Source organism: Schistocerca serialis, unplaced genomic scaffold, assembly GCF_023864345.2.
Source record: "Schistocerca serialis cubense isolate TAMUIC-IGC-003099 unplaced genomic scaffold, iqSchSeri2.2 HiC_scaffold_897, whole genome shotgun sequence".
In the NCBI taxonomy this organism is placed as follows: Eukaryota; Metazoa; Arthropoda; class Insecta; order Orthoptera; family Acrididae; genus Schistocerca; species Schistocerca serialis.
Window position 1 is genome coordinate 2,651,815 of NW_026048515.1, and position 19,242 is coordinate 2,671,056.

The 19,242-nt window shown below is 40.0% G+C and overlaps 1 protein-coding gene across 1 annotated transcript; it reads right to left on the reverse strand.

Annotated features, from left to right (window-relative positions):
- Positions 1-6,567: 6,567 nt before the first annotated feature.
- Positions 6,568-19,121, reverse strand: LOC126452548 (coactosin-like protein; the record flags this gene model as incomplete). Its single annotated transcript, XM_050091114.1, has 3 exons — positions 6,568-7,938; positions 16,186-16,308; positions 18,988-19,121. Coding segments are annotated over 3 exons (374 nt in total), but the record flags the coding sequence as incomplete, so codon positions are not given.
- Between the last annotated feature and the right edge of the window lie 121 nt (positions 19,122-19,242).

The window sequence follows — 19,242 nt, forward strand, 5'->3', positions numbered from 1 at the left end:
CAAAGAGAACCATCCTGGCCGTCCCATTGTAGCAGGCTTCAAAGCCCCAACCGAACGTATCTCAGCTCTGGTAGATCAGCACCTCCAACCTATCACCCGCAGACTCCCATCCTACATCAAAGACAAAAACCACTTCCTAGAACGCCTCAAATCCATTCCCACTCCTCTCCCACCTGAAACCTTTCTTGTCACCATAGATGCTACATCCCTTTACACAAACATTCCACATACCCATGGTCTCTCTGCCCTTGAGCACTACCTCTCCCAACGCCCACCCGAAGATCTTCCAAAAACCTCGTTCCTTATCACACTTACCAACTTCATCCTCACCCATAATTACTTCACTTTTGAAGGCCAGACCTACAAACAAATCAGGGGAATGGCCATGGGAACCAGGATGGCTCCGTCCTATGCCAACCTCTTTATGGGCCGCATGGAGGAGGCTTTCCTGAAGACCCAACAGTTGCTTCCCCTGGCCTGGTATAGGTTTACAGATGACATCTTTGTGGTCTGGACTCATGGTGAAGAAACACTCCTTAATTTCCTCCATAACCTCAACTCCTTTTCGAATCTGAATTTCACCTGGTCCTTCTCCAAAACCCAAGCCACCTTCCTGGATGTTGACCTTCATCTTGTTGAAGCTCACATCCACACCTCTGTCCATATCAAACCCACAAACAAACAACAGTACCTTCACTTTGATAGCTGCCATCCTTTCCACATCAAACGCTCCCTTCCCTACAGCCTAGGTATTCGTGGCAAACGTATCTGCTCCAGTGACGAATCCCTCAACAATTACACCAATAACCTGACCAATGCTTTCCTCTCCCGCAACTATCCCGCAGACCTTGTCCACAAACAGATCTCCCGAGCAGTACATTCCTCCCCATCCAACAACAATGTTCCTGCCCCCAGAGCACACAGAAGCATCCCCCTTGTCACCCAATATTATCCTGGCCTCGAAAACATCAACAAATTACTCCGCCAGGGATATGACTTTCTCAAGTCAACCCCTGAAATGAGATCATCCCTTGACAAAATTCTCCCAACACCACCCAGAGTTGCCTTTCGTCGCCCCCCTAACCTCCGTAACATCCTTGTTAAACCCCACAATATTCCCAGACTACCTTCTCCACCCAGCGGTTTCTACCCCTGTAACCGACCCCACTGCAAAACCTGCCCCATGCATCCCCCCACAACCACCTACTCCAGCCCCTCTACTGGTAAAACACACACAATTCAAGGCAGGGCCACGTGTGAAACTACACATGTCATTTATCAACTGACATGCCTGCACTGCACAGCCTTTTACATCGGCATGACAACAACTAAACTGGCTGAACGCATGAACGGACACAGACGAACTGTCCGCCTAGGAGATGCCCAATACCCAGTAGCGGAGCATGCCCTCCAGCATAATTCTAGGGACCTAGGAACCTGCTACACCATATGTGCCATTTGGCTTCTCCCACCCAACACCAGTCCCTCTGAACTGCGGAGATGGGAACTTGCACTCCAACACATCCTTTCATCCCGCCATCCCCCTGGACTGAACCTACATTGAACAACCTCACTCCCATTCACTCTTCAGTCTTCTCCTCTTTCCCTTTCCTCTTTAGCCATTCACGCATCTTTTCATCCTACATAGTTGTGTTTATCTTTATACTATATACCTCTTTACTTCTGTGTGCATCCTCTTTGGTTTGAAGCTGGCACAGTACTTACAGTAGAATATCTTTGGCTTCCCTCTGACAACCATGCTTCCATCCTTGCTACCCTCCCTTTTTTCCTTTCCCTGTTGCTTCATAACCTGGGTTGTAACTGAATCTCCTTTCCCTTCTTCCCTTTCTTTCCCCTCTCTCCTCCCCGATGAAGGAACATTTGTTCTGAAAGCTAGGAACGTAAATTTTCGGTTGTTTTTTGTGTGTTTTATGTGTATCTATCGGCTGTACTGAGCTGAGGTAAGTACTGGCCAGCCCCTCTATCTCTTTGTTAGTGTAAGGCTATTATCACTAACTTAAAATTGTCACTAACTATGCCAGTGGCTTCAAAATTGTGTTCATCATACATCTAGTTTAGATCCAACCTATTGAGGGAGTGGCTGAGTGGCCAGTAAGTATACAATGCCACACAATCCCTTTTCTGCACTTTTCCACAGTAACTAACAATTTGCTATTTTATAGTTATCAAATTTGATGGCTGTGAGTTCACTCTCCGTTGCCCAGTGGTCACTCAGACAAAAATTATCAAATTTGTCCTCTAGTCCAAAATTATTTACAATAAATTCTTAGTCTTTCACTCCTTGAATAATTCAGGTAGTAAATTTTAACAACAGAATTGTTATTGTCTTTAGAATGACCAGTTTGGTTAGGAGCTATAATATCTTTTACACTACCAATTTCATGGGCTGCTTTGTCTTGCAGAGTTCCAGTAAAAAATCATGTAGACGGGGAGGCGGCACCGTTTTCCACCTACCCTCAACACTTTATACTGCTTCTTCTGCTGTAGATCTCTTCCCTCCTTTTGGCAGGGATATAGTTTTGTTGCTAGTGTAACTGCTGAGGTTTGTGGAGGTGCTTCTATAGCTGATAGATTTTCTACTACTGCTTCTGATGATGCCAATGGTAAAGATGGTTCTATTTTGATGCAGATGTAGGCCTGTTTATTCTGGAGATGTAGTCAGAGATGTTCCTTCCTCATGTGCTGTTGATACAGGCTCCAATTGTTTTGTCATTGGCAATGAACCTATTGCATGTAGTGCAGCAATTTCACTTCCCAGTCTTCTACCAATAAACCAAAATCTACCACCTGCTTTAGCCAGAACTGAACCAATGTGATCATTTTATTTCATATCCCTATTAAGTGTTACACATAGGTATTTGTATCAGTTGGCCGATTCCAACAGTAACTCATTGCTATTATAGAACACTACATTTTTTCCTTTTGTGAAATGCAAAATTTTACTCTTCTGAACAATTAGAATAAGCTGCCAATCCTTGCACCACATTTAAATCTTATCAAGAACTGTTTTTGCAACTTCTCTCAGATAGTAATTATACACAATCCATCATCTGCAAACAGTGAGGTTACTATTAATATTGTCTGTGATGTTATCAACATACAAGCAAGTGTCCCAACATACTTCACTGGAGAACACCCGAAGTTACTTCTACATCTTACCGTAACTTTCCACTCAAAACAACATGCTATGTCCTCCCTCCCACAAAGTCCTCAATCCACAAAATTTTATTTGATACCCAATATGATCATACTTTTGATCATAACTGTAGGTGTGGTACCAAGTCAAATGCTCTTCAGAAAGCAAGGAACACTGCATCTACCCGGTTGCCTTGATCCAAAGCTTTCAGTATGTCATGTGTGGGGGGGGGGGGGGGGGGGGGGGGGGGTTTCACAGGATCAACATTTTCATTTTCAGAAACCATGCTGGTCGGCTTTGTGGAGGTCATTCTGTTCGAGATACCTCATTATGTTTGAGCTCAGAATATGTTCCAAGCTTCTACAACACATTGACACCAAGGATTTTGGACAGTAGCTTTGTGAATCACTTCTACCACCCTTCCTGTAGATGAGTGACCTGTGCCTTTTCCAAGAGTTGGGTACTGTTTCCTGTTCAAAAGACACTCAGCCGCAAATTCAGTATAGAATCCGATAGATTCCATCGGCCTGGAGCTTCATTCAATTTTAATACATTCAGCTGTTTCTCAACACCACTGACACTAATACTTATTTCACTCATCGTTTCAGTGGTACGAGGATTAAATTGGGACAATTCTCATGGGTTTTCCTTTGTACATCAAGGGAAATGGTTTGTTCATGAGCACCCTGTTTGTCAGCATCTCTCATTTTACATTATTATTATTATTGTGCATGGGTGCCCACTGGAACATGAACACTGTTACACACACTGCTGCAATCTGCACAGTGAAAGAGGTGGGTGGTGTTCCATGAAACAACTGTTTTGCCTGGGAAGGTCAAGCATTCCAAATAAATGCACTACCTGCTTTATTTTCTGACAGTTTCAGTTGACTAGTAGCTCTAAGTGATAATGTGATGGTGAACAAAGGGCTACCAGTTAAAAAGATTAAGATAATTGAGGCAAGTGAGAAAAATGTGCACAAAATGCGCTACATTTCAAATGCAGTAAAAAACAAATTTATGATACTTTAAAAAACAGTATAAAGTATGAGATGAATAGATAAAAGGGAACTGGCAAATGAAATGAAAGAAAAAAGAAGACGAGAAATACAGAAATTAACAAAGTCATTAAAGGGCTTGTAAATACAGAGTTTAAGACATCTACATGATGGCTGGACATTTTCTAAGTTAGGCACAACATTTTACGGAATGGAGAGGGGAAGCTAAGGGAGTGCAGAAGAATTTAAGAGAGAGAGAGAGAGAGAGAGAGAGAGAGAGAGAGAGAGAGAGAGAGAGAGAGAGAGAGAGAGAGAGAGAGAGAGAGAGAGAGAGAGAACCCAGTCAAAAATCCTACAGTTCTGTTCATCAGTCAAACCATTACCATGAGAATCATAGAAATGCTCAACAAACCTCCAGTTTGAAACACTCCAAGTAAGGAGAGTTATGACAAATTTCTTGGAAACACCCTTCAAATACAAGCAAAAAAAATTCATCACTTTTTGCAACTTTTTGCTCTTGTCTTAGAGAACTAAGTGTTAAGAGTAAACATCTTTTGTCCAGCAATTTTGAATGCAATAGAAATGGCAGATTATTCTGGTAAATTCTCCACTATATGGTGTACACCAGATTAGCGTTTAGATGTTTGTTTTATCACTAATTTCTTAACATTGTGTCCTTTCCACTAATTTAAAGTTTCTCACCTCTATTTTTCTTGCTGATTTATGACTTATTTCCACTCTTGTCTGACTTGTTTAGTGCCCACTCAAATATAGTGACTTTCTGCATATTTTCATGTACCCTTAAGTCTTACCTCTGTCTTCCATCAACCCTTCCTTTCCTCCTGTGAGAAAGCACCTACTTCTGAAAGTCTGCAATTTTACGTAGTGCACTTTCATCAACTCTTGCTTCACAGGTACTCCTGTATCCATATTTAAAATACACTCCTGGAAATTGAAATAAGAACACCGTGAATTCATTGTCCCAGGAAGGGGAAACTTTATTGACACACTCCTGGGGTCAGATACATCACATGATCACACTGACAGAACCACAGGCACATAGACACAGGCAACAGAGCATGCACAATGTCGGCACTAGTACAATGTATAGCCACCTTTTGCAGCAATGCAGGCTGCTATTCTCCCATGAAGACGATCGTAGAGATGCTGGATGCAGTCCTGTGGAACGGCTTGCCATGCCATTTCCACCTGGCGCCTCAGTTGGACCAGCGTTCGTGCTGGACGTGCAGACCGCGTGAGACGACGCTTCATCCAGTCCCAAACATGCTCAATGGGGGACAAATCCGGCGATCTTGCTGGCCAGGGTAGTTGACTTACACCTTCTAGAGCACGTTGGGTGGCACGGGATACATGCGGACGTGGATTGTCCTGTTGGAACAGCAAGTTCCCTTGCCGGTCTAGGAATGGTAGAGCGATGGGTTCGATGACGGTTTGGATGTACCGTGCACTATTCAGTGTCCCCTCGACGATCACCAGTGGTGTACGGCCAGTGTAGGAGATCGCTCCCCACACCATGATGCCGGGTGTTGGCCCTGTGTGCCTCGGTCGTATGCAGTCCTGATTGTGGCGCTCACCTGCACGGCGCCAAACACGCATACGACCATCATTGGCACCAAGGCAGAAGCGACTCTCATCGCTGAAGACGACACGTCTCCATTCGTCCTTCCATTCACGCCTGTCGCGACACCACTGGAGGCGGGCTGCACGATGTTGGGGCGTGAGCGGAAGACGGCCTAACGGTGTGCGGGACCGTAGCCCAGCTTCATGGAGATGGTTGCGAATGGTCCTCGCCGATACCCCAGGAGCAACAGTGTCCCTAATTTGCTGGGAAGTGGCGGTGCGGTCCCCTACGGCACTGCGTAGGATCCTACGGTCTTGGCGTGCATCCGTGCGTCGCTGCGGTCCGGTCCCAGGTCGACGGGCACGTGCACCTTCCGCCGACCACTGGCGACAACATCGATGTACTGTGGAGACCTCACGCCCCACGTGTTGAGCAATTCGGCGGTACGTCCACCCGGCCTCCCGCATGCCCACTATACGCCCTCGCTCAAAGTCCGTCAACTGCACATATGGTTCACGTCCACACTGTCGCGGCATGCTACCAGTGTTAAAGACTGCGATGGAGCTCCGTATGCCACGGCAAACTGGCTGACACTGACGGCGGCGGTGCACAAATGCTGCGCAGCTAGCGCCATTCGACGGCCAACACCGCGGTTCCTGGTGTGTCCGTTGTGCCGTGCGTGTGATCATTGCTTGTACAGCCCTCTCGCAGTGTCCGGAGCAAGTATGGTGGGTCTGACACACCGGTGTCAATGTGTTCTTTTTTCCATTTCCAGGAGTGTATTTTCAGTTCATAATCAATTTTCTGTATATTAAAGGCACTAACTGGACGCTTGTGACAATTGCATATAGTTTATTTTCCTCTGTCATTTCAGAATTTAATAGGTTAAATAAGAATTTTCTTGTTTTGAAAGATCCGTAAGTATAACACAAATGCTTTATTAAATTTTCTAAAATTTAAAGGAAATATTGCTATCTGATATGAAGACCTATTAATGTGGGATTCTCATAAGCTACAATCACAATATAAGAATGATTACAAAAATGTTTTGACAGAAAATTTTATTTCATATAAATGTTGATCCAAAAACTATAATAACACTGTAATTTTTTAAACCCTCATTGAATGTCTACATGGAAATGTATTAAGATACCATATTAGTACAGTTTAAAATGTATAATATATAAATTCTTTGATACGAAGTGTTGTTTTGCATCTTATACCAAATTTCCATTAAAATGTTTCAGAAAGCTGGAGAGATTTAAAAAGACTGCAAATATGTTGCCTCCAAAATTTTTGAGCTTTGTAGATACCAGTCTTAAAGCAATGCTTTTTTTTCTTTGTGGAGGCATATATGCAAAGTCGTAAAATTGTGCACATTCATATATAATAAAAAGCTACAAAATTTAACTTCCAGAAAAAATTTGGTCCACAGCAGTTGCCAGTTAATTATAAAGGAATACACATCAGTAAAATTATTTGTACAAAATAATCTTCACCAAAAATTACAAGATTTTCAATTAACCAGTGGATTTTTTCATTACCATTTACTTAGATCCCTGATACATTTCTGTTAAAAAGTAATTGACTAGTTGCCAGTCTCACACATGTGAGCTCTTAATGCTCCTTAATAATCCTTATGGAAACAAATTTAAAGTTAGTTAAGCCATGTAAAAAAAAACTTTTGCTTTGTCTCACATTTCAGAATGTATCAAAGTTTAGCTTAAATTTCTACTTGCTTCATTTTATACAGACTATTGTTAAGAGTCATTGCACAATTAGGTAGAGGCATTTAATTCTAACCCATTTACTGGGCAAAAGTTGTCAAAATTTAATGCATTCTAAACTTCAGATATTTAAGAGCACAGCTCCTTCAGTGATGACTGCAGCACAATGAACATGATTTTTCCATTACAGTTTTTCAATTTTAAGTTTTAATGCAGTAGTAGCACAAATCTTAATTCTGAGATCTGTTTTAAAGTTTCTGCATAAGAGATTTTTGTGAAATGCATCCATTCCATGTAACTTTATGTATCACTGTACAAGAGTTCAGGTGGGCACACACTGAGGGCAAAAATTAGACCCTCAGAGGTCTCTTACTCCAGTCCCATAGTTGGCACCACCGGCACGTGCTAGGTGGTTGCGGAAGTAATCTATATCCAGCTCTGCTTGGCTCTCCAGCTGCAGTTCAACAGCAAAGTTCTGCAACATTGTTGATAGTTTTGTAGTGTTAACTTTCTAAATTACTTGATATTCAAACAATATCTTCAATTCAGTGTACAATTTCAGAACAACTAGGTTACTACATTATTAACAGGCTGCATATGCACATGAACTAGTTCTATAAGTAATGGCACAACAGGAACAGGCTACACTGGATGTGTTCTCGGCTTTGTCAAGTTAATATTCCATATATATTCAGCGAGTTTTAACTCCCTAACAGAACACTATCTGTACTGAATTACAATGCAAATGTTTGATGTGTTCTCAAAGTAAATGATAGCTTCAAGCAGAGTTTTTCCTTCTTTTCTTTTTCAAAGTCTAGCACACACACTTTGGCATGGTTTGAACAGGCATATGAATGGCACATCCTCACCCAAGCCCAGGTTTCTAGATGGTTTCAACTTTATTAAGATGGTTTAGAATCTGATAAAAGTTGTATCACAGACCATCAGTATGTAATGATCAAAATGTTGGAAGTTCTGTTCCAAAAGCTCTACTGCATGTTAGCTGCGAAGATAATTGCAAAGCAGCAGATATTCACTCACCACCATACACTAAATTATTATAAATTTGATAGTGAAGAGAAATGTCCATGTAAAACGTTGAACAGCATCTTTCTCAGGAACATAGTGTGTCTTTTAAGGATGGATTGAAGATGACCCTCTTTTAGGCTGTCATTTAAAACTGTGCAGTTTCCAGAATCAACATCTTCATAGCTGGTAAACCAAGTGTAGTTAGTAGCAACCACCCTCTGTAAGGTTGACAGCTATCTCAGTTGCCTCCAAGAAGACAGCGTGTGGTTCTCAGTTTCCTTGGGACTGCCCACAAGCCTTTAATTTGTAGGTAGTGGTTACAAGCAGATTTTTGATCATGGGTAACCTCTACATTTAATATTTTGTGTTGCACAATAGCAGTTGACTGTCCAAATTATGTTACTGCTGTGTACACCAATACTGACTACACTTGTTGCCATATAATGACAAAAGTGTGCACAGTCTAAATTTTAAATTACCCTCCAAGGCATGCTGATGGTATGAATACTCTAGACAAGATCCACTGTTCCATTCATGACTGAGAATGGAGGTTTAGATTTTTAACTTTCTCTGGGGTCAAAAGAATTTAGAGAAAAATGTTTCCCTACAGGAAAAACAGTGCAAGACCTGAGGGCAGAGCAAAATTTTTCTGGGCAGTTTATGTCGTGTGTTAGTCACATTATCGCAATTATGATCCTGCCACCACAGAAGGATCCATTTTTGCAGAAATGGAGTACACAATTCAAATATAGGCTGATTCAACAGGTGGTCATTTATGCATCAACAGTAAGTTCCCTGATAAATGCTTTGATTCTCAAGTACTGGGTGAATTAAGTCTGGGTGGTAGCATGCTATCAGTTACACAGCCTCAAGGTTGATAACGAGAGCATTTTTAATTTTAAGTTTGGCCAATAATTACACAAAATACTGAAAATCCTTGTTTTGATGCCTCTGGAAGCCATCAGATAGGCAACCTGTAACTCTTACCAGTCTCTGAGACAGTTGCTTAATAATATATTCTGCATTGTATGTGCCCTTAGGAGAAATTGACTGTGTTAAACTGAGGGAATAAAGTGATGTATTAACAGGACACATTTGAACCCATGTCAGTCATTTTACTGATGTTCCTATGACACTTGTTTTAGCGCAAACCAACACTGAATGGAAGAACTTTCAACAAGCTGAAAATTATAATAGGGCTAAAAACTTTAGTGCCCTTTTCATAAACTAAATATGGTATTCAAAGTTAACCTTACATTATGCCTGGAATAGAAAGATTAATGTCAGTTGCGTGAATGAAGACCAGTAATACAACATGGAATCTGAATGCAGTAACTGATCATGAAAACAGACTGCTCAGCAAGTGAGAGAGATACATGCTATGATTTACTAAGAGGTAGGAAAACAAAAGTGATGAAGTAAGAGGGGAGTAGGACCATTCTGATAAATAATGAAAATAAAGTGACTGAATGAGACTTAGAACCACAGACGTGGATGGTAGGTAGACCATTGTTTACTGGACTCCAGGAGATTAACAACAGTGGGCAAACACCTTTATGGAAAGTTATCATTGAAGCCTTGTGGATGGTGAGGTACAGAAATCCTTTATCCAGCAGTGGATCTCAAAGCAATAATGATTTATGTCAAGCAGGTTATCCACTTCCATTTGCTGCCAAGCAAATCTAATGCTTACGGTGAGCTTCTGGGTGTTCAGCCAAGATTTTTTCCATTTTATGCGCAGTATTTTGACCAGCAGCTTAGTACTTTTCAAGTGCTGCAAGTTTCCTGTTTTGTACTCCCTGTCTGGAAGCCAACCAGACTGATCTATCATTTCTTTCCAATCTTTATTTACAGCTCAATTTTATCCTGATGCCCACTCTGATGTTCTATGAAACACACCTCTCAACATTTTCTAGTTCTGGTGGATGTAATGGCTAGTGGGATCGTAATGTAGTCCAGACTTCAAGCCTCATTTAAATTGAAACCACCATCCTTGTTTATTATATTTCTTTTGATAAGACTCCTTACACTGTCCCAGAAATTGTTTTAAAATATCTCAAATATATTGGGCTCATTTTACTTCATTCTATGCTCATATTTTAAGCAGTGTTCTGTGACAGAATTTGCTTGAATGTGTTTGTCCAGTATGCTGCTGACATTCCTTGCATGGCCCCTTGACTATTCTGGTGGTCTGCCCCTTTAATACAGCCCTCATTGGAATGACAAGTTTCTAAGACAGCATAATTAAGTAGTCATCTAAATAAAGATGTCAAATATAATAAGCAAGGATGGCACTTTCAATTTAAACATCATTTGGGGCCCGCCACTATTTACATAGAAGTTGCTGGCCATTACATCCACCAGAGATGGTAAACAGAATGTGTTTTATGGCATATCACTGCAGGCTCTAGAAATAAACATCAAAACATAGTAGGCACTGGGAATTTTAGTGATTCAAGAATTTGTGTAAATTGTAGAACCACTCAGCCTTCTACCATCTCTAACACACAATATTCTGAAAATGAATGTGGGATGGTAGAATCCTATGTACTGCACGTCACACGTTTGTGTGCGCAGGTTTAAAACCAGTTGCGGGAAGAAAGACACGGCGGATGAATGGCACCGACAAGTACCTGTCAGGCAAGCCATAGATGTTTTAGTGTGTAAGGAAGAATCACGGAGTTTATATGCAGCTCTGTGCTTATTGTGTCATTGACTATTGTTATTAAAACAAGGACAGTTGAAAAAGAACTTTTGAAAACTCTTGACATAAGCTTGCTATAGGCGAGATTTTCTGAATCATGTTAATAAAAGTTATGGTATCCAAGCCAACTTTCTTTTAACTGTAACTCAATTTGTTTCTGACGTTCGGCTTTATGAGAGACTTACAGGAAGTTACATATTTATGTGGAAAGTGAGAGTTTTATTGTGTATGGCGGACAAATAAATAGTTAATTGATGAAAAGTAAAAAAACTTTAGGGAATCTAACTCTACTACGAATAGCAAAATGAGACTAACAATGGTAGACTTTCTGGAGTCCAGACAGTTAGTACTCATAAGAGCACCACTCTCAGCACCTGAATACAACAAATGGTTGTTCATCAAAGTATTGTCCTTAAAACAGGAACACAGCTTAGATGAATAACCAGTAACATACCATTAATTGCACTGAGACGATTCGGGAGATCAAATCAAGTCTAACAGTGGCTTTTCTCACACTTAGCAGATACTAGTGGTTGTTTGTTGTTGTGGTCTTCAGTCCTGAGACTGGTTTGATGCAGCTCTCCATGGTACTCTATCCTGTGCAAGCTCTTTCATCTCCCAGTACCTACTGCAACCTACATCCTTCTCAATCTGTTTAGTATATTCATCTCTTGGTCTCCCTCTACGATTTTTACCCTCCACGCTGCCCTCCAATACTAAATTGGTGATCCCTTGATGCCTCAGAACATGTCCTACCAACCGATCCCCTCTTCTGGTCAAGTTGTGCCACAAACTTCTCTTCTCCCCAATCCTATTCAATACTTCCTCATTAGTTATGTGATCTACCCATCTAATCTTCAGCATTCTTCTGTAGCACCACATTTCGAAAGCTTCTATTCTCTTCTTGTCCAAACTATTTATCGTCCATGTTTCACTTCCATACATGGCTACACTCCATACAAATACTTTCAGAAATGACTTCCAGACACTTAAATCAATACTGGATGTTAACAAATTTCTCTTCTTCAGAAACCCTTTCCTTGCCATTGCAAGCCTACATTTTATATCCTCTCTACTTCGACCATCATCAGTTATTTTGCTCCCCAAATAGCAAAACTCCTTTACTACTTTAAGTGCCTCATTTCCTAATCTAATTCCCTCAGCATCACCTGACTTAATTAGACTACATTCCATTATCCTTGTTTTGCTTTTGTTGATGTTCATCTTATATCCTCCTTTCAAGACACTGTCCATTCCATTCAACTGCTCTTCCAAGTCCTTTGCTGTCTCAGAATTACAATGTCATCGGCGAACCTCAAAGTTTTTATTTCTTCTCCATGAATTTTAATACCTACTCCGAATTTTTCTTTTGTTTCCTTTACTGCTTGCTCAATATACAGATTGAACAACATCGGGGAGAGGCTACAACCCTGTCTTACTCCCTTCCCAACCACTGCTTCCCTTTCATGTCCCTCGACTCTTATAACTGCCATCTGGTTTCTGTACAAATTGTAAATAGCCTTTCGCTCCCTGTATTTTACCCCTGCCACCTTTAGAATTTGAAAGAGAGTATTCCAGTCAACATTGTCAAAAGCTTTCTCTAAGTCTACAAATGCTAGAAACGTAGGTTTGCCTTTCCTTAATCGTTCTTCTAAGATAAGTCGTAAGGTCAGTATTGCCTCACGTGTTCCAGTGTTTCTACGGAATCCAAACTGATCTTCCCCGAGGTTGGCTTCTACTAGTTTTTCCATTCGTCTGTAAAGAATTCGTGTTAGTATTTTGCAGCTGTGACTTATTAAACTGATTGTTCGGTAATTTTCACATCTGTCAACACCTGCTTTCTTTGGGATTGGAATTATTATATTCTTCTTGAAGTCTGAGGGTATTTCGCCTGTTTCATACATCTTGCTCACCAGATGGTAGAGTTTTGTCAGGACTGGCTCTCCCACGGCCGTCAGTAGTTCCAATGGAATATTGTCTACTCCGGGGGCCTTGTTTCGACTCAGGTCTTTCAGAGCTCTGTCAAAATCTTCACGCAGTATCATATCTCCCATTTCATCTTCATCTACATCCTCTTCCATTTCCATAATATTGTCCTTAAGTACATCGCCCTTGTATAGACCCTCTATATACTCCTTCCACCTTTCTGCTTTCCCTTCTTTGCTTAGAACTGGGTTTCCATTTGAGCTCTTGATATTCATACAAGTCGTTCTCTTATCTCCAAAGGTCTCTTTAATTTTCCTGTAGGCGGTATCTATCTTACCCCTAGTGAGATAGGCCTCTACATCCTTACATTTGTCCTCTAGCCATCCCTGCTTAGCCATTTTGCACTTCCTGTCTATCTCATTTTTGAGACGTTTGTATTCCTTTTTGCCTGTTTCACTTACTGCATTTTTATATTTTCTCCTTTCATCAATTAAATTCAATATTTCTTCTGTTACCCAAGGATTTCTACTAGCCCTCGTCTTTTTACCTACTTGATCCTCTGCTGCCTTCACTACTTCATCCCTCAAAGCTACCCATTCTTCTTCTACTGTATTTATTTCCCCCATTCCTGTCAATTGCTCCCTTATGCTCTCCCTGAATCTCTGTACAACCTCTGGTTCTTTTAGTTTATCCAGGTCCCATCTCCTTAAATTCCCACCTTTTAGCAGTTTCTTCAGTTTTAATCTACAGGTCATAACCAATAGATTGTGGTCAGAGTCCACATCTGCCCCTGGAAATGTCTTACAATTTAAAACCTGGTTCCTAAATCTCTGTCTTACCATTATATAATCTATCTGATACCTTTTAGTATCTCCAGGGTTCTTCCATGTATACAACCTTCTTTCATGATTCTTAAACCAAGTGTTAGTTATGATTATGTTGTGCTCTGTGCAAAATTCGACCAGGCGGCTTCCTCTTTCATTTCTGTCCCCAATCCATATTCACCTACTATGTTTCCTTCTTTCCCTTTTCCTACACTCGAATTCCAGTCACCCATGACTATTAAATTTTCGTCTCCCTTCACAATCTGAATAATTTCTTTTATTTCATCATACATTTCTTCAATTTCTTCGTCATCTGCAGAGCTAGTTGGCATATAAAGTTGTACTACTGTAGTAGGCGTGGGCTTCGTATCTATCTTGGCCACAATAATGCGTTCACTATGCTGTTTGTAGTAGCTTATCCGCATTCCTATTTGCCTATTTATTATTAAACCTACTCCTGCATTACCCCTACTTGATTTTGTGTTTATAACCCTGTAGTCACCTGACCAGAAGTCTTGTTCCTCCTGCCACCGAACTTCACTAATTCCCACTATATCTAACTTCAACCTATCCATTTCCCTTTTTAAATTTTCTAACCTACCTGCCCGATTAAGGGATCTGACATTCCACGCTCCGATCCGTAGAACGCCAGTTTTCTTTCTCCTGATAACGACATCCTCCTGAGTAGTCCCCGCCCGGAGATCCGAATGGGGGACTATTCTACCTCCGGAATATTTTACCCAAGAGGACGCCATCATCATGTAATCATACAGTAAAGCTGCATGCCCTCGAGAAAAATTACGGCTGTAGTTTCCCCTTGCTTTCAGCCGTTCGCAGTACCAGCACAGCAAGGCCGTTTTGGTTATTGTTACAAGGCCAGATCAGTCAATCATCCGGACTGTTGCCCTTGCAACTACTGAAAAGGCTGCTGCCCCTCTTCAGGAACCACACGTTTGTCTGGCCTCTCAACAGATACCCCTCCGTTGTGGTTGCACCTACGGTACGGCTATCTGTATCGCTGAGGCACGCAAGCCTCCCCACCAACGGCAAGGTCCATGGTTCATGGGGGGGATACTAGTGGTAACTGATGCTTAATGTCCACTGCAATTGTCAGTGTATCACCTGACATTTATCAATTTGTAACTCATTTCTGGACTCACTTGCAATGACAGTGATTTGTGACCGATTCCATCCATATCCCTTTCACTCAGGTCAGAACCTTTTGTGTATCATGCATGCAGAGGAATATACCTACAAAACAGTTGGTTACAGTTTTTCTAATTGAGCTAACTACAAAAATATTACTTATATTACATGGAAATTACTGCTAAAGGCATCCCATACCACAACTTAGCACTTCTGTTATTACTTTTCCAGGATAATGCTCCAAAATTAATGCAAAATATGGCAATGACTTAAATGCCTCAGGCAGAAGTGAATGTATGAGATGTTACCACCTTCCACCAGCAGCAACTCCTGTAGCTCTGAAGTTTGAGAGCACTGTCACTGACCATTTCATGGTGGTGGTGATGAAAGTCATCTCCTATTGCATAATAGATAGTGTTTCTTCTCTTACTTTCTTGTTGCACTAAACACATATTTTTAATGGATGATGTAACACCATTTCACAACTTGTGTAAATGTTTTTGGTGAAAGTCAGCTCATTGGAACTTTCAGCAATCTAAAGAGCTCAGTATATAACAACTCAAACACACAAATCTTATTAACTTTATGTCTTGAAGTGTCTTATTGTGGCTGTCCACAGGCATGAACAGTAAGTTTTAGTAGAAAGTAAAGGAATTTTGACCTGAAACACAATTCATTTTAATTGTATTTGCATGTGTGTTTTTATGAGACTGCACATCCTGTATTCAAATTTTTACATCCAAGAAAGAGAACTGAAGTGTGGCATTCTACACAGCTCAAATTATATTGGAATACTGGCAATAAAACCAAGAGCAATGTCAGAAAAGTGTGTTTTCTCAGTTCATAAAATTTTGAAATTTATGGCTACAGTAGACATATATACTTTCAAATGGAATACAGTAAATTTTTTAGTTATGAACACAAAATAGTGTACAAGTTATAAACTTTACCATACAACAATGTAATGATATCACCTCTAAAACAAAGGAACAGGCTTATATTCTAATCTCAAACTGTGACATAGTAAATAGACTATTATGACTGCATTAGTTTGGCAAGTGAAGTATGTCTGTTCAGTTTGTCACATACTTACAGCAATGATGTCCTTGATAACAGCTTTATCAGTACTCATCTTTGCTCTCTTTATCACTCCAACAGATGGGCCCACCCACGTCACAAATAGGAACTTTTGTCTCTTGCTCATCTCGTCACCCATCTGTACAAATTTAAGAATAAGATATTAACATTTAAATGAAAATGAAAAACATACTTTTGTTTTCACAGAGATGTGACGAAGTTAAGGAGGAGGTTAGTGACCATTCTGTTAAATATGTGTAGATCTGTAATTAAATTGGCTAGGTCACATAAGTCTTACAGCAGATTAGGAATGACTGATGATCACCAACTACACATAACATGTTTCAGAATTATTTTCATCTTCAGAAATCCAAGTGCAAAGGTAGCACAAAGAAAAGCATAACCAGTTGTGTACTTAACATGACAGTAATATGTTATTTACACAAACAATTGTCCTTGTGCTACCCTTGCACTTTGATTTCTGAAGATGGAAACAATTTCAAAATGCATCCTGCGTAACTTACGACTCTTAAGAGCCTTTCTTAATCTGCTGTAGGAACTTTTTCTGCAACCTATCCAGCATAACTACAGATCTATGCGTATTCAATTTTGTTTACTTTCTTTGTAAAAATGGTTGTATTCATTAAACTACTTGACATTACCATTGATTAAATTTTCACACCAGGAGAAACTAATTGCACTTCTCATTTGGAACTTCAAGATTCTCAGAATAATGTAGACCATATTTTCGTACTGTTAGCACTTCGTATATACTTTGTATTCACAATTATACATCACTGATTACATCACTGATTGCATCACTAAATGATGTTCAAACTGAAATTTTTGTTACCTCAATAGTTAATTTCACACACATATACATAAGAATTACACAGCACAGGAGGATATGTTTATAATAAATTATTTCTAATTTTAACGCCAAAGTTTCATATTTCTTTCTTAGAAATTTTCATTTACTCCATTGTCAAATTTGTAACAATTCCATTACAACTTTCTTTCATGTCAAAGCTCATTACTGTTTCTCTACTTTCTCAATTAAATACACCAAGTTTTCAGAACACTAATCTCTTCACACAAGTAAGTTATTCCAATTTAATACAGTATATTCCACTTCAGTTTTATACCCTTTAAATTTAAAGACAGTTTAATTGAACAACCACAAAGATTGAAGTACAATATTTTTCCTCCAGCATCAACTTTGTTAATAATCTTCTGTCTATATTGTGCCGAGTTCATAATGCATACTTGTTCTACTGTACTAAAACGCGTATTGTCACCCCCAGTATCCACTAACTTGTGTTATTACCAAGTATTAATGTTCTTCACTGTGAAATTCATGCAGCACACAGCACACAAACATGCACAACTTTTTTTTTTGTATTCAGCCGTATTTACAACTGCAAGACTTCTGTTTCTCCCAGTGCTTAGTGCTCAACCAACCTTGCAGAACACAGTGGGGTGAGAACTTCAGCAAACTCTGACAGGTCACAGGTTAACACTATTTCCAATGCACAAATGCAATGGGGGAGTGCTGTGCGAGAAAATTTAAACCTTCTTTAGGTGTAGCCATGCGAACCAAGGAACCAATTTTAGGACACAAACCATCTCCATGTCAAGAAGGTAATTTCCACATGGAGTTGACCTTTATAATGAACTTCTTGAAAACATAAAAGCTATTACTGGTGTCAAAACCTTAGGGAAATCTCTGAAGTCATATTTACAGTATCACTGCTTTTAATCCATTGAAAAATAAATGTATGAAGTGAGCTAAATACTTAACGTATGACGTGTTTTATTGTAACCTTAAATAAATATTCTTAGAAATTACTTTCAGAAGTGTACTTCTAACTTGACTTGTCCTATGTCTTATGCAAAAAAATGCTTTTATAGCCACCACCACCACCACCACCACCACCACCACCACCACCACCACACAATGTCAGAAGTAATTTAGAGTGAAAATGGTCAATTGATGAGCAAGCATCATTAATTCTGTCTGACCTGAGGTAGAGCAGTATTCCAAGTACAATTTAAGAGAAACCTTTATCTCAACACGTAAGGTTATGGCAGAATATTTATACATTTTTCTCATCTCAATGGCAGCCTATGAAAAACACACACACACACACACACACACACACACACACACACCACACACACACACACACACACACACACACACACACAAACCCCTTTCGAAGCAGACCAGTCAGTGAGTCAATTTCGTATGAACTGAGGCATTGTTCGGTGAGAGCATGGCCCAGTGAAGTGAACAGATGATAATTGGATGTAACCAAGTCTGGAGAATAAACCGCATGCCCTAGTATAAAACTCATAGCAGGGTTCCCTTGTCGAGTAAGAGGGGGACAATGTTAATGCTATTCACCCACTTACTCATTATCATTATTATTATTTACTACTGACACTTGTCCTAGGTTGTGTGCTTGCACTAGTGTTTACAGAGTGTGTGTGAATACTTCTTGGTCTGCATAGCCCCTCCTCCCAAGGATTTAAATGTCTGAACACCACTCTTGCATTTGTGCCTTGAAACTAACTGGTGTTCAACTGTTGAAATACCGGCAGTTGCCGAAGACATCATCTGGCTGCATTACCATTAGATGTTTGATCACATTTATAACATAACATTTACAAGTATTTGAAAAAAACTTTCAGAATAATCATGCAGGAAACTGCTCATGTTAACACACATTTTCTTAGGTATGCAGTCCAATGAGTATACAGAAGTTTTAGGGAAACCTACTATGTAGTTATATGGAAAGAAAATGTTTGTTCTCACCTGTATCCTTATGTACCCAAAGGCTCTATCTTCATCTCCAAACTGCTCTCTGAACTGGTCAAAGTCCTTGCCCTTTGCAGAGCACACAATACGGCTTCCTTCAAACTTGAATACTGCCCTGCAGAACAATGCTTCTTATAATGAAGATAGTTTTGAACTAAATAATAGTATCAAGCTTTTGTATTTAATAAACAATCTGATAATCTTGTCAATAGTATGAAAGCTTTCACGACCAGATAACATATCTTCTGGTAA